Raw genomic sequence first — 16,632 nt, 5'->3', positions numbered from 1 at the left:
ACCAGCAATGTGAGCGTCTGTGGAACTGCAAGGAAAAAAGGACTGACAAAAGTCAGTGCCTGGGGGAATTGCTGTGAGATAAAGGAGGTGTCACCTCTGGGTCACCAGTGCAAAGGAAATCACAATGGTCATAAGGGCCAACAGTTACTGTGCTGGGACAGGTGCTGGTAGCACGAGGCACCAGTCTGCCAGGTCCTTGGAGAGTAGGTGCTCACATATCAAAAAGCAGCACTGCTGTTAACTGATGCTGCCAAGAAAAAGGCCAAGGATCAATGGGTCCCCCAAGCTGGGCTGTTGGGGTGTATCCCCACGAAAGGCCAAGTCCCAGTGGCAGATGGCCAGAGGGAAGTTTGCATCCCCACAATTCATGTTCTAACTGTTACGAATAATCAGCAGCTGTCCAGGGCCCTGGGTCTGATGTCAGGCAGAAGCCAGTCCTGCTTGAAAACTGCATCAGTCACCAACTGTCCCAGCCAAAAACACCCTTGGACTGATGTGTTGGGGCTGTTGCATACAGATGAAAATGGTCTAAGTAAAGGAAAGGAAATCAAGCCCAAAGAAAGCCCAAAAAAAGCTCATAATTCCCATCTGCAGAATCTAGGAATCAAAAGCACAAGTTCCTTTTAAAATATTTTTGTGCCATCACTGTTAAAGCCTTGCTTGAAATTAGAGTATAATCACAAATTGAGGGAATGGGGTCTGAACAAATGTGACAATATACAGGTATATGCTGCTGTATTCTGCCTCAGTCTCCCTCCTGCACTGGGATTCTAAGGAGATAAAAAATCAACAAAACGATAACTGAAACCCCAACCAGTGCTGCCCCTAATAGAGGGAATAGTACTAGGAGCTGAACTGACTACAACTCCCAACGTTCACTGAGGGTACCTTTAGGACAAGTGTTACCCGAGAACATGCCAAACAATCTGAAATTGAAAGCAAGCCCCGGTGGCTGTTGGAAGCTGTAGTCAGCTCTCCGAGGTGAACTACTGAACACAAAGATCCCGAGAGCTGCTCTGGCAACCGAAAGAGCCCCGCTAGAGCTCTGGCGGACCGAGCGGCGAGCAACGAGAACGCGCTGTGCCCCTCGGGGGTGCCAAGTTCTCTCCTGGGACTTCCCCGATGTTTTGGGGGGATTTTTGGCCTGGGCCTGCGGCAGAAGGGGCGAGACCTGCCCGCGGCAGCCGGGGCCAGCAGGACCCGGTTTCCCCCGCGCCACGCGGGCCCGGTGCCGCTGGCGGGGGCCGCGCCGGCGGCATTGGCGGTGGCCGTGGCGGTGGCGATGCGCTGCCGGGGCCCGGCGCCGGGGGGCGGGGGCTGGGGGCGGCGGCGCTCCCCGCCCAGCCGCCGCAGCCGCGGGCCGGGCGCGGGGGGCGCAGCGGAGCGGCGGCGGCGCGCAGGGCCATGTCGGCGCCGTGCCTGCGCCTGCCCGCCGCCGGGTCAGCACCGGCGGAGGCGGACAGCGCCGGCGGCATGGAGCCGCCCGGGGCCGCCGCCCTGGAGCTGGCCCTGGAGGAGGAGCTGGCGCTGCTGGCCGCCGCCGGGGAGCCGCCGGAGCCGCCGCCCGCCGCCGCCGCCCGCGACCCCGAGCTGCTCTCGCTGATCCGGCAGAAAGAGAAGGACCTGGTGCTGGCGGCGCGGCTGGGCAAGGCGCTGCTAGAGCGCAACCAGGACATGAGCCGGCAGTACGAGAGGATGCACAAGGAGCTCACCGACAAGCTGGAGGTGAGGCCCCGCCGCGCTCCGCCCGGCCCCGGGCTCCGGGCCCCGGGTTCTCCCCACGCAACGCGGCCCCTTCCCCGGCGAGCGCCGGGGGCGGGCGGCGGGCGCGGGCCCGGCCGAGCAGCCCACGGGACTCGCTGTGGCCGTGACGGGGAAGAAAGGGTCTGAGCAATGCCTGCGAGGCCTGGGGGAGGCAAGGCTGCCGTTCTCCCCCAGTCCCCCCGGCCGAGAGCTGGCGTGTGGGGCCGGGGCCGGGGCCGGGCTGCAGCACCGCGCTCCGGAGGCTCCTGGGGGTCTGTTCTGCCCCAGGACCACCTGGGAGAGATGTGCGCGGCTCATCACGTCACAGAAATACCTCGGAAGTTAAATTTGCACAGCAGGTACTGAGCTACAGAGCATATGTGACCCTTATGCTTAAGCTGTTGCAGCTAAGGTTTTAGGCATGGCAGGAGATAAGCCCTAATGATACATCGCTGTTAGCTGTTTGCTCTAAAAAATGCCTACAGGTATCTGGAGAGAGCTGTTTGCCAGGAACTCGGGGGATTGAGCTATTTATTGATGTTTTTTTAAGATAAAATAGAGCTATTACAACGAAAAGGACTTGTGCAGGCAGGTTGTTTTTTTTTGGGTTTTTTTGGAAGGACTCTAGCTCAATTGTGAGAGAACCACTATTATTCACTCTTCCTCATAGGTATTCTTGAAATTGTATTTCTTCCAATACTGCTTTGAAGGCTGAGGAAAGCCTCTCCCACCTTTCTGGAGAGAGTTTGAACAGTGCTGGATTAACATTCACATTTCAAGTCAGCCTAGACCAGTTCTTTCAGCACAGTCCTGCATATTCCTGTATTCCTTCCTCACAGACTTAACATTTCTCAAGTTCAAGAGGATTTGTGAAATTACTGTATGCCCTTTGTTCTCCTGACAAAAATTCCTCTCTCTTATTAAGCTTGTCATTTACCCCAGCTGATCCTTTCCTTTTTGCAAGGGAATGTCTCTTCCTTTGCTATTTTAATAAAAAAATAGTGAAGGTGACATTTGCTCAAATTGTTGCTTAGTGTCTCTGTTTATCAGATGAGAATTTCCCAGAGTATTAAAATTTGCCAGAGTGAATGTTTCCAGGTTGATCTTTAAGTAAGAACAGACATAGGAGTTGGAGTAGAACCTTTCCTACCATTAAAGAAAACATGCACAAGTTTAGGTACCCGGCGAGCTGCCTTTTAGGGAGTTCAGGAGCCTCAAAAACCACTCACTGCTTGCAAAATGTAGAGGTGAAAAGGAGAGGGTAGAAACTACGACTTCAAAGTACTTTAAATAAAATCCCACAGATATTTACCTCTGCTCTCACAGGCCCATTCAGAAGGTAAATGAAGAGATTGTAAACACATCCGACTGTTTACATATTTTCATCCAATTACTATCACCCTAACGTCCCAGTGGAATAACAGATGGCTATTTCCCAGGCTACCCATTTGAGAGGAGTTAGTGGTATCTACTTTAGGGTAATTTTTTTTCCACTGGGTTTGGCAAATTTAACCCAGTGCTTCTTCACACAAAAAAAATCAAATTTCAACATTAATCTTCTAAAACACAAGCTTGATAATCCCACCCTCTGCAGATTAAATCTCGGCCTCCTCTTGTTGCCACTGAAGTGAATGAAATTTCACAGTAAGCTTTTTTATTTCAGAGGAGCAGAGAGGAAGGACCCACAGCTGTTCCCTCCTTCCCTATGCTGAGAACTTTCCGATGGTGACACAAAGCAAAGTCTCAGATGAGATCCTTGCTGACAACCTGATATAATGATGTTTAGCACTTAAAAGGAGATATTTTGTCCCAGTTCACAGTTCAGAATTGGTTACAAGAGCTCAGTGAAGCCTCTCCATTTCACAATAGCCAAGATTCTGGTCTGCTCCTTGGGTGCTTTGTCTCAAGATTAAATATGTTCTAGTTTTGTGGGTTCATGGCTGAGGTACAGCATTCCTGCCATACACCTACTCTGGCAAACCTTTCACTTCACAGCCTGAATTTAAATTAATTTCTAATCAGGAAATTGAAGTTCTGTAATAAATTCTGATATGTGATCCTTGACAGTTTTATCCTCTCTAAGGGATTAAAACAGTTAATAATGCTGTTCCTCTGACACAGAGGAGCCTGCTGTGTCCAAGCATTTTACAGTATGAACACTCTTTATCAGCTGGGAAACTCCCCTTTGCTTTCATCTCTTCAGATGAGGACCAGCCCAGCTCAGTTAAGTTGAAGAGAAGCTGTTTTCAGAAGAAAACATCTTCTAGAAAGCAGTTCTGTTTAAAAATCAATGAGCAGCTGTCTCTCGATGGAGAGACACTCAGGAAACAAGAAACTCCCCTACTGAGGCCTGCAGTTTGCCCTATCAGCACTATGTGCAGAAATCCCTTCTCCAGACCTGCAGCCCTGCAGGTGCTGGGGTGAGGGCAGGCCAGGAGAGATGGCTGCTGACAGAAGCAGGAGGGACCAGTCAATACATCTCATCTGGGTTCTCCTCCTCTTTGCAACAGCTCTCTGTGCCCCACTGCTCTGTTCTGGTTTCTCTGTCACAACAGAATAAACTTCATATTCTTCACCTTCTTCTAACGCCAGTCTTTGTGATAGCCATTTATTGGGGCTCTGTGTAGTGGCAATTTTCTTTTGCAGTGTAAAACTGAAGTGCTTTTTAAATGATTGACAAGGCTTATCAGTGGCTTCTAAATCACATTTGGGTGTCTGGGGCACTTCAGCTGCAGTGCTGCTTCTCAGCAGGCTGAAGTTCCACTTTCCATTTAGAGAAGGCCCTGGATCTTTCTAAACGTTGCCTAGCAGTGAAAGAGGCAGAGCTATAAAAGAGAATTTTCAGTGTGCCGCTGAAAGTGAAATTGAGGCTGCTCCAGCCACACTTGGACTACAAACAAGATTTCTTTGCAATGGTTGTCGTGGGCCAGGTGCTGGGATCTCATGCCTACCATTGCACTAATATTTCTATTACTGCTTAGCTCTCATTTGCAAAGATGCTCATTCTTTTAGTGTCTGAAACATGGGGAAATCCCCTACTATGGGCCATTGTTTTTAATCAACTTTCCCTCATATTTAAGGGTTTTTCATGAAAGACTGGAATTTGCAGAAGGATTTGAAGGGCACAAGCAACATGCTGCTACACTGAGCTGGAAGGAGCATAGGAAAGGATTTGGGCATCAGGTGAAGAAAGAGAAAACATGGCCATCTGTGTGGCAGAGCAAAAAAAGGTGGAAGATTAGCAATACACAGGCCAGAAGCTGCAGAGGTACTGGAGGGTTTTGACATTCAGACCTGCTCGGGAAGGTGACAGGGACCCTGCCAGGGAGGCTGTGTGTCATCAGCAATAGGCACCCAGGGGAAACAGCCCCCTCACAGCCTGTGTTTCTAACAAGCAATAAAAAGCCACTTCACATAAATGCAGTGCAATTTTCTTTTCCACCTAGCGGGTTTATTTTTCCCTCCTATCAGAAGTGCCATGGGAATTGTTCACTAGGGAACAATTCACCTGGGAGAAATAGGCGGGTGCTACCAGTGTTTGGCCCAGTGGGTTTCTGTTCTTTTCTAAGACATGTTCCTTAAAGACTGGGGAATCTGATAGAGAGTGGCAGGAGATTATTCTGGGGATCAGAGGACAACCAGCAAGGAGAGGACTCCCATTTTTCAGGTTTCCCTGCTAATCCTGGGACGTGCCCATGTCCCCAATCTATGACTGTTCTGAAAGTAAATGTGTGTCTTCAGCCACCAAGGGAAATTCAAGCTCAGGGTTTTGGAGCAGGGATTCTTTCAAATGGGCACAACATAAATCTGCTTTGACCTGATTTGCAGCTCTGTTTCAATCAAGCCCTCATTTAACTGTGCCTATAAAACATGCAAAAGTTTCACCAGATTTGTGCTGTCCCTCATTTTCCAGCCAATCCAAGGCAGAGCAGAGTCTCCAGAACTGAGTGTGGTTTCTAAGAAACCTGAACCCAGAACATGGACGTACATAATGTCTATAGCAACCAGTTCATTGCATCCATTGCCATTCCAGAGCAGGCTGCATCAAACAATGGAGTTACTGTGCTCTATCAAACTCTCAGACAACTAATTAGGTCAGGAATAGAAGGAGCAAGTGGATAGATGATTCAACTGTTGTTCATGAGACCCATATGACAACAAGGATGCCTCATCTACGTTTCTCACCAGCAGTAAGGGTATACAATTTGTGTATTTTGAAATTTTAAAAAAATTATACCACTGACCACTGAAATACTGCTTCGGAGTTAAGCTGGGCTCTGCTAAATCAATTGCTCTGTCTGACCTATATATCTCGCCTATTGACATGCAACCTACTTCACTCTTTTGGCAGTTATTTCAGTAAAAATTCAATGTGCTGAACTCCAGTGGCCAAGGACAGGCCAATTGCTGGAAATGGAAAATGCCTTTAGTGCCAGTGACCTGCCCTGATGTGGAATTGTCATCTCCATGGCGCTGTCACGCTCTAGCACCATCCTCTTTCCTGCACGAGGTTTTAGCCCTAGCATAGAGCAGGAAAAGGAGACATTGACCTTTTGTCCCTCCCTTCCTAACCTCTTCTCCCCCATCGTGTAGCACTTGGAGCAAGAGAAGCACGAGCTGCGGCGGCGATTTGAGAACAAGGAGGGAGAGTGGGAAGGAAGGGTGTCGGAGCTGGAGAGCGACGTGAAGCAGCTGCAGGACGAGCTGGAGAAGCAGCAGGTCCACCTGCGCGAGGCTGACCGCGAGAAGACACGCGCTGTCCAGGAACTCTCCGAGCAGAACCAAAGACTCCTGGACCAGCTCAGCAGGGTGAGTCAGCTGGGTGGCACAGCTGGGCATGGGACAGGGTCACAGCTCTGCTGTCATCCCCCTCTGGGGCAAAGGACTGGGAAAGCTTCAGCTTCCAGGGAAACAAAGGGTTCTGCCTCTGGTGTTACACAGATAAGATATGCTGCCTTTAAAGTGATTTTACACCTGTAAGGAGTGATGCATTTCTTTGGCAAAATAGTTGTGTTTCTGGGTTGAGTGGTCATTTACTGCATAGTTGTCTCTCTCAACTGTTTTTGTATCTAGAACTGATTTAGAAAATCTGTTTCTAATTTACTAATAGGCTGAACAAATGTAGCATGCAAGAAGAAGGCTAATCTGCAACAGTGGGGTGAAAGGCTTTTTGCAGGCCTCCCTTTTTTGAGATACATTGGCCCTAATGTTGTAGAATTGAACATACCATGTCATTCTCAGATGGTGTGTCACTACAGATAACTTTGCCATGGTTAGATGTGTGAGAACCTACTGAAATTCCTTGGAATGCCATGTTTCATCAAAGAGCTTAACTTGCCTCTGAATGAAAGAGGATTTATAGTGAGGCTGCTACAAATCAGCCTAATTGACTGAATACTTGCAGCATGAGTTTCTGTCTGACAGCAAAAGACTTAGCAGTTTCTGCCTCCTTCCCACAGAAGTTAACCTGTCTTCTGGAATTAACAGCCTTGATTTTTTTCCTCCCCACTGGAAAGTTAGTACAAACCACAATTTTAATGCTTGAGAACACATTTACTCCAGCAGATGAAAGCATTTGCTTGTTATCAGTTGCTTATTCCCGAAATAGCATAGGACAAAAACACACACAGAGATTCAAGCTGAAGAGGCCCACCTCATGCTCTAAGAACATCTCTCAGACTAAATTCTGTCAGAGCTGAGTCTCTGGGGCTGACACAGGGATTTTGCCTATGGGAGGATGGACACCTTGACCACAACACTAGGATAGGGGGCTCTGAAGAGGGCCACAGGTCTTCACTCAAGCTGTGTATGCAGTTGTCCTGTGCCTCTGGAGGTGAAAGGAGGTAGTGTTGGGTATGACGTTCTGTACTGACACTTGAGGAAATCATTCCTCATTCCACTGTAGATTTTCTTGTCAAGGTTTAAAAAAGTCACTTATTCTAATTTGGTTAACTAACTTAAAAAAAAAAGAAAAAAAAGCTCCAAAAAGACCTGATCTTCCTTAGCTCAGGAATGCTGCTAAGTTTCTCCATGTTTTTAAAGCAGTATGTCCCAAGTGAGCTTCAGTTCTTCTGCCTTTTCTCTGGACAGAGCGTATTCCACATATACCATGGATGAGGGTTTCCATCCAAGATTGCACAAACCCTGTGTTATACAGGGCTAAGAACTTGGCTCCTTCTGTTTATGTATGATTTCTGTCACTGGCTGGGGAGTGTAAGATTTGTTATTGTCCCAGCATAAGCATAAACTGGAAGAACAGACTAGAAGGTAGGAGAGACAAACCAGCTTTTTTGGGGCTTTTAAACCAGATGGGATTATCCTCACATGATACTTGTGCTACAGGAGTCTCTCACAGTCACTGTCTCTCAGAGAGCCACTCCACAAAGCCTTGTCAGAGGAACCACCAAGTTTACCAGCATGTGGTGTCCAAGCATGGGTTTTATTCCCTTAACTCCCTATTAGTGCCAGAAATGGTCTTCATTGACCCACTTCAGAACTGCCACATTCAAAAATGCTGAGCATTGCTGCTGCCCTTCCCATTCCAGCCCAGCCCTGCTCCCAGCTTGGAGGACAGTTTTTCTCCAATGCAGATAAGCTCTGATAGAGCAGAGCTGATGTTTGCCGAGGCACGATTCAGTGCTCATTGAGTTTGTCACCTGGCCAAAACTTGCCAGTGACTCAAATACAGCAGTGGGTATAGCAAGGGTGTAAACAGTCTTCCCACAGTCAGGAAAACCTGGACAAATGGAAAGAGAGTAGGGAACAATGTGTTGGCATTCTCAGGGCTTTAGCTGATGCTTTTTAAAATCTCAGCATTATATTAGCACTTGATTCCTGGCTGCTTAATATTCCATATTTGCTGCTCCATAGTGTATTTGCAGTCTCATGTGTCTGGTCTCTTATTCTGAAGAGGTTACACATGTAGTCCCTGAGGCAGTGGCACTGCCTGAACCCTGCACCCATGCAGTTCTGGCTCCTGTTACCACTTAGGCTTCCAATTAATAAAAAGGACAAATAAGAGTTGCATGGATGTGCTTGCCATAGGCTGGAGTCTCTCCTGGGATCATGAACTGAGCACTGGGGAGGAAAAGCCCCACAAAGAAGTGCTGTAACAGCTTCTGTGACGTTTAAGGTGTTGCTGGTTTCCTCCTTGTGTTCCTGGTTCTGCATTTGTGTCACCATGGGTTGTTTGGGAGCAGAGGGTTATGAGAAGTCTGGGATAAGGTGATGAAAGTCTTATTCAGAGCCTCAAGTCTGCCCCATCCAACACTCTATATCCTGCTTCACTCACAGGACACAAAGACAGGCTTCTTTCTGGTAGAGTCATTCTACACTAGAAGCTCCTCAAATTTGAATTTCTAAAGTTTTTAGCAATTAACACCTCGTGGCCCCACTTAACAACACTTGATCATCTCACTCCTGGAGAAGGTGTCCCCTTGGTGCTAGGCTTTGTGTGTTGAATGACAGTCAGCCTCAGGAGCTGCCAGCCCACATGGTCCTGCTTGTTTCTTCTGGATTCCCTGGGCTTCAGCCTCTTTTATCTCAAAGCAGGGCAGCAGCCACCATCTCCTCCATCCTGCCCCTCCTCCTTCCTGCTGCTGCCATACTTTCACCAACTAATTAGTCCTTAGGACATTTTTTAAACTCTGCCTTCCCCAGAGATGAAAAGCCAACACATACTCACTTTGTCTAAACCTGGCACTAATGCCAACCAACCAAGCACACACACCCACACAAGGACAGCAAGGGGACCTGGAATTGCAAGCTCTGCCTTGCAATTAATGCCTGGGACTGAAAAAATTCATCATCAGTTCTAGCAAAGACTGATAAGGAAAACTCAAGGATAGGAATTTTAAGTCTGTTCCAGTATCTAAAAATTAGCCCCTTGCCTCAGTCACCAAAAGGCTAAAATAAGGTCCTTAAAAAGGTTTGAGGTCTTCCAATGAGGTGGTGATATAGGAGAACTTTAAATATCTAATAATAGTAAGTAGGCTATAAGGAACTTTGCCTTCTCTTGAAATACAGCCTTTGGTTCTCTGCTTTTAGCAGAACAAAGTTACTGCCTGAGGTTAAAGCAGCATTAAACCATGGGGAAAATTTGGTTGGCTGGATTGCAAGCACATAATGAAAGACATGATTGAAATGCCAAAGAGCAAGTTTAAGACCTAACAGTATTTTTTAATTTGCTACATGATGATGAAAATCCCTTCTGCACATTGCTTTGATTTCCCTCCCCCTGCCTCAGCACAGCAAAGGGTGCAGGAGCTCTCAGCAGTGTGTCCACACCAAGCTAAATGCCAAGTTTACCAAGGAGAGCTGTGGAGCTCCTCATGAGCAGTGTGCCAGGGTACAAACCACTCACCAGAACTGCTCAGAGCTAAAGTATGAGGCAAAGAACAGTTCTGCTGAGAAAGTCGAGGCTTGGGAATTATTACATGTTCTGTTTCCAGCTCCTTCAGTCTCTCCCATCTGTTTCAGTTCCCCACAAGGATAAAAAAAGAAAAAGAAAAAAGAAAAACACAGAAACCACAGTCCTATGCCTTCTGTCCTTTTATGGAGGAGTGTATATAGGGAAAGGTCTCCTTTTACATGTGCCCATAGCAGGTAGCACAGCAAGAGTCCTGTCCCCACCTTTGGGCTTCTAGGATTTACTAATACAAATAATAATAACAAGCAGTCATCTTCCTATAATGAGGTAACATATTACTACTTTGTCAGGAAGTGAATGAAAAAAGACTTCCACGCTGTTTCTGAGTGCCTTCACCAGATGGCTTCCCACACATTTCCTGCTCCCCAGCTCTGGCTCCTGGAGCTGTTTGCTGCGTGTAGCTTGGGCGAGGCTCATCCTGCCCAGTTCGGCTGGGCTTCTTTTATGGCTCATGGAGCACCGGGGAGCGATTTCACAATGTCAGGCTCAGGTAGTTTTTGCAATGCAAATCTGTTTCCCGGGGCAGTGGCAGAGTGTCATCTTGCACTGCTGAAACAGCTCCTTGTGTTTAGAGGGGAACGCTGGGCTGCTGTGGCATCCCTCAGAGGGGCCCTCAATCACCAACTCCTTAGATTCACTCAGCATCTAGAGCCAGCAAAGAATGCTGCTATAAAGAATGAGGTGTTTCAGTCAATCCCTCTGCTACAGCAAGAACAGGAGCAGCCAGCCCACAATTCTCCAAAGGAGGTATTATTTACTAACCACAAAACCCTCCTTTCAGTAATATTTCAGTTGAAGTTTCTCACTTCATGCTCTAACATGCAGGATGTTAGAGAACTGGCAGGCACTGCCTAGCTTTGCTTTGAAAGAAACAGGTTTTTATTTAAGAACAGGCTAACCATAATGTATTCTCCTTTCCAAATTACTTGTATTTTAAATACATCCTTTTATAGTCAAGAACACACGGGAGAGGCAGGTCTGTTGTCAGTTATTTATTTGAAGAAATTTTTCTGAATGGTTGGTTGCTGGGTCTGTCAGCATAGGAGGAATGTTAGTTTTAAGAAATTCAGATTATTCACTGAAAAGGAAAGTTATTGGAAGAAGTGTGCTGGGCAAGATGCACTGCTTTTGCCATGCCAGACATTTGTAGCAATTGTACTATGAATTATGTCTTTAATTCCTTATTTTATCTATACAGGTGCTTAATGCAAAGCCTCCTTATGTCTTGTTTATTAAGTTGTCTCCAATAGCCCAGCAGGGTCTAATGAGAGCTCCATCCTTAGCCCAGAGGCAAGTAAGGCTGAATTTAAGTCTTGCTTCAGGGGGTTTATTTTTAACCTGACAAAGATCCTGAGTGAACCTGGGCTAAAGAAGAGTTGCTTTTACTATCCCTACATTTCAAGGTACAGATCAACCACTACACTGAATTCTTTTTCATAAAAGCTCTCCAGTTTTTGCTTTTCAAAGTGTTTACTGAACCTATTTAGTGAGTAGCTTATTAGAAGGAACTCCTCAAGCACAGAGTCCTGAGTAGCAGATCTTCACCTGGATCACCACTGAGCAGTCCAAATTCAATGGAAGGGGAGATTGCAGGAGAAAAGGCAGCACTGCTTCCTGTTGAAGAGGCTGAAGGACCTACTTGTCATGGCAGCTTTGGTGGGGCTGCTCATTCCTTGAGGGAAGGCAGACAGCCCTTGAGCACTTGTGTCACACCTGCTGAGGTGAGAGGAAACAGACACCAGCACCAGACAGAGCCAAACAGTGATTCCAGTGAAGCTCCCAGTAACCTCATTCCCCAGCTCCCTTCCCCCCTGGAGCATCAGCAGATCCTTACGCCACATAGCCAGATCCCTGATCACCCAGGGAATACTAATGAGAAAGGCTCCTTCTCTCCAGTTGCTTCTCCTCTAGCAGAGAGCACTTGTTAATAATTCAGCTTCATGCCACATCAGGCCTGGAGTGCTGAGGCTTTCCATGCTGAAGCTGTGAACAGAGGACGTGACTGCAGCTGCGTGTTTTCACCTGCAGAGTCCTTCAATGAAATGATTCAGTGCCCTAGAAGGTAATGGAGAAACACCTTGAGGTCACTGCTGAGTGGCACTTATCCTTCTGGGAGAGCAAGGAGAGAGGCTCAGCCCTCTGCTGAGAGTCAGTCCAAGCCTGCAGCACCATTAACCCCATTTTAGGACACACAGAGCTTTGGGACCCAACAGGAACAGGGCCGTCCAGACATCAAGGAATAAATACAGGAAGTGGCAGAGTAATTTCAGCAAACATGAGGGGGAGCACCCCTACAGAATTTGCTCAAGGATTTTGCACACACTAATTTCATGGAAGATTTTTACCCTTGAGTCCTTTGGCCGATGAGCACTTACAGAATGGGCAGAAAGAGAATGGGCTGTAGTGATAGGACAAGGGGAATGGGGACAAATTAAAAGAAGGGAAATTTAGGTTAAGTATTAGAAAGAAATTCTCTCCTGTGAGGGTGCTGAGACACTGGAGCAGGTTGCCCGGGGTGGTTGTGGCTGTCCCAACCCTGGCAATGTTCAAAACCAGGTTGGACAGGGCTTGGAACAGCCTGGTCTAGTGGGAAAATTCCCTGCCTGTGGCAGAGGGAATTGGGACTAGATGATCTGTAAGGTCCATTTCAATCCCTTAACATTTCATCCTTCTATGAAAGCTGTGCATGGAATAAATCAGGGGCTCATGAATAGCAAAGCCCTCCCTAGGAAAAGGACTAAATTATATTTAGAAAAGAAAAAAAATGTTATTGCTGAGGCAGTGGAACTACACAAATCGCAGCTCTTGGGCAAAAGGATGGCATCCCTGGGTCCCAGGGGCTGGGTGGGACCCTCATCCTCCTCTGGGGCAGCAGAGCATCCCCTTTGTCCCCGAGGACCCTCATCCTCCTCTGGGGCAGCAGAGCATCCCCTCTGTCCCCGGGGACCCTCATCCTCCTCTGGGGCAGCAGAGCATCCCCTCCGTCCCCGGGGACCCTCATCCTCCTCTGGGGCAGCAGAGCATCCCCTCCGTCCCCGGGGACCCTCATCCTCCTCTGGGGCAGCAGAGCATCCCCTCCGTCCCCGGGGACCCCTTGCTGGTTGCTGGATGACAGCACGGTGTGTCCCGGCTGGTGATGTTGCCGTGGCAACCGTGTGTGATTTCTCTGCCTGTAATGCCACGACAGTCAGGGACACGCAGGGAGACGCACTTGTGACGTCCGAGGCGGGCGGGCGGTGGCCGCGGCCTGTCTGCCACCCCCGTGGGCTCGGCTCGCTGCTGGGACGTGTTCCCGCGTCGCCTCTGCATCCCCCGCGGGCCCCTCCCCACCTTTTCTCCTCTGCTCACGGCAGTTTTCCCCCCAAAAACGCGCTGGAGCTGTACCAGCCAGAAGCAGCCTGTTGTCTATACCACCCACGATGAGCTCCCGAGCCTGCTGGGACAGGCTAACATTTTATATGCTGGGTGAAAATAGTGAAAGAGTCCCTGGAGAGCAGATCAGTGAGTCCACACAGTGACCCTGCCGGGGCTTGGCCCAGAGCATCTCCCGGGAGTCCAGCTCGGGATGTGGCACCAGAAAAATTATTGTCTGCCCCAGCCACTGAGCCTGCAGGCTGTTCACCGGTCATCTCCAACCCTCCGATCAGTTGTGCCTGGATGAGGCAGCAGAGGCTGCCCCAGGAGACATCACCTCCTGTCCCACCACCCCCCCTTTCACTGGGCAGCACATCTGCAGGAATGAGTGTAATACATGTAGGTGTAAAGCCCCTGGTAGTCAGCCACACACTGTTCTTCCCTGCACTTCAGCTGAGCCCAGCTCATAGCCCAGCTTTCTCCTCTGGCAAGTGGTCCCAGAAGAGATTTCAAAAGTTCATGCAAGGCTTCTGTCTTGAGACATCAGCAGCAGCACTAATCTGTGAACATCTGAAAGCCAGAATCCAACATAAAAGTGAAGCTGAACTTGTCCTGGAGTAAGAAGATAAAATTCTGAATGAGTCCTTTCCTGCCCTCTTGCACTGCACTAAAAATTTTGAGTGGCTCTTCTGTTTACATCCAGGTTGTTTATTGGAATTGTTTTATTATGCAGTAGCTCAGAGGTTGGAACACATGGGCAGAAAAATTTTTTTCAAAATATTTCTGCTTATTCACACTTGCTGTAAACACTTCTTCCAGGAGATTCTAGAAAGTAGGACACAGAAGGTGTATGTATCCAGCCACTGCATTACTAGCTAGAACCAGAGACAAACATGATTGAAAGCTTTGCAAATAGCTACATAAGAAAAAACCAATTAAAAGCATTTGATCTTTAAAGACCCATTCAGGGTTATAAAGTTTGCGCATCTTATGATGAAAGTCTTCTTTTTTCAAGCAGGCTTGCTATTTCTAAATGCAATTTAGTAGACAATAGCTCAAGAGGGAAGTCTCTTCTACACTGAGAGGGTTTTGCCAGCTGTATTGAGTACCCATGAAATCAGAGGCCTCTTGCAAAACAGCCAAGAGCTTAACCAACATTTTGTTTAGAATGGCATTTAGCACAACCCAGTTTATTTTGAGCAGAGATACAGGATCAGCAAGACACTCTTGTTGACTTCTGGTGGCCACAATGCAATACAGGGCTGGCTCATGCTTGGCAGCACCACCACAGGGATGGGAAATGCCACCTCAGACAGGGACACAACAGTATCCAGGGGCAAGAGTACAACAGAAAACAACTGACATATGTCAAGGGACCTGCATGTCAGAGCAGCTGGAGTAAAAGGCTGCTTATAAGCAGGCCAAGGAAGCATTTAATTTGGAGGAGATACAGGCTGGCCTCACAACCTCAGAAGTTATCCTTCTGCAGAGGCTCAGTTCTGTAGGTGCCAAGAGGTGCAGCAGATTTCTGTCACGGATGGGATTCCTGTCAGTGTTTGAGGGGGGACTGCTGAGGTCAGAAGTGTTGGGAACAATTCCATTAACTGTTCTCTCCCTCTCCTAGCTATTCTTGCCTGGAAGGTTCTAATGTTGAAGCATGGAAAGAACATTTTTGAAAGGAAGGATTGCTTGGATAGTTTCAGTTGGGTTATGACTCTACCAAGGTTAGCACAGTAATGCAGATGTGTCATAGATGCAGAGCTTTCACAGAGCAGGTACATGACCTGCTGATGTTTGGGTAACTAAAGCATCCAGCTCCCTGGATTTGCCCTTTAAATGGAATTCTTCAGGTCCTTTCCACTTCAGTGCACCGAGATAACAAAATTTAACCTTGTGATTGCTTTGTTCTCTACATCCTTTAAAGTCTGTTCCTAAATCCACTTCCAGACTTGGCACAGTTTTGGAGTGACAGGGGTGCTCTTAGAAAGCTGTTCCATTTGGCAACTATTTAGCCTGAGCTGTTCCTGGTTACTAGTTGAACAAAGCACCATTGTACTTGGCTGCCTACAAACTCAAATCCAGGAAAATGGAAGTCTTCTACAATTCAGGTGTAGAGCAGCAGATTTGTCACTCACACCAGGACCATTAGACAGGTACAAATCTCAAGACTTGCTGGAGGGAAGGGTCTATATTTATAGAAGAGATCCATAGTCCTAATTGCTTTTACAGATTAAGTGTTTCAGGACAAAAACACCCTCACATTTCAAGAGAAATACCTTTTGGAGAAGTACCTAAAGAGCTCTCCATTGTTTCTTTTCTTGGTTAGCAAGTGATTGGCATAAACTTTATTGAAACACCAGGAAACTGAGGCACTGACAGACTTTTCAATGTAAACCAATAAACAAAGATGAATGAAAAATCTCTTCTCCACTCAGAGAGAGAACTCAAGAGTTTGAGCTTTTCTCTTGATCTTAGAGAATGGGGATGAACTGGGGTGGGGCTTGTTCTTTGTTTTTAAGATGTGGAATAGGAATTTAGTGCTCTGTGTCCCACACTGACAGCATGACAGGGTAAAGCTAGTGCTCAGACATTACTCCTTGACCAAGTATAAGCATTCTTTATTCTCCATGTCCCTTACATGAATGGCCATGTGTATAAATTGCAGAATAAAAATTAGACTGATATTAAAAAAAAAACCCAAAACAGCTGTAAGTTTGGCTCAGTAGAAGAGATGGCCCAGAAACTCTACAAGGTCTCCATCAAAGGCAACTTTTGGGAAGTGGCCAAGCAGACACCAGTCAGGGAGGGCTGGCCAATTTCTGCACTGATATGAGAAGAACCAGGCAAAGTTAAGTCTGAAAGAGACCTTCTGAGGTTTCCCTTTTATGCATGCAAGAGTTTGACTAACATCAGGTCATGTTTTCTTGCTATTCCTGAATACTAAAGAATGAGACAGAGAAACCTGAGGGAATACTCACAGAAAGGTGTGATCTCAAAGGCTTTGGAACTGACTTGCATTTTAACTCTATGTGGACATAAAGTAATGAAAGAGTAAAAAGAAATGTAAAGTGGTCATTATTCAAAATGCTTGAATAGACTCAGATTTT

The 16,632-nt window shown here is 47.3% G+C and overlaps 1 protein-coding gene across 2 annotated transcripts in view; it reads left to right on the top strand.

Annotated features, from left to right (window-relative positions):
- The first annotated feature begins 1,389 nt into the window (after positions 1–1,389).
- The window catches only part of BICDL1 (BICD family like cargo adaptor 1), a 59,732-nt gene continuing 44,489 nt past the window's right edge, over positions 1,390–16,632 (top strand). The window contains exons 1-2 of one of the 2 annotated variants that reach the window (XM_050980439.1): positions 1,390–1,725; positions 6,337–6,552. In XM_050980439.1, the coding sequence (XP_050836396.1) occupies positions 1,405–1,725; positions 6,337–6,552 (537 nt within the window). In that variant the 5' untranslated portion in view covers positions 1,390–1,404. The remainder of the gene's footprint in view (positions 1,726–6,336; positions 6,553–16,632) is intronic. The other variant, XM_050980438.1, reaches the window with a different exon arrangement.

Source organism: Serinus canaria, chromosome 15 (genome assembly GCF_022539315.1).
Source record: "Serinus canaria isolate serCan28SL12 chromosome 15, serCan2020, whole genome shotgun sequence".
Taxonomy (NCBI): domain Eukaryota; kingdom Metazoa; phylum Chordata; class Aves; order Passeriformes; family Fringillidae; genus Serinus; species Serinus canaria.
Note: the sequence above shows the minus strand (reverse complement) of the source record. Positions and strands in the feature narration are given on the sequence as shown.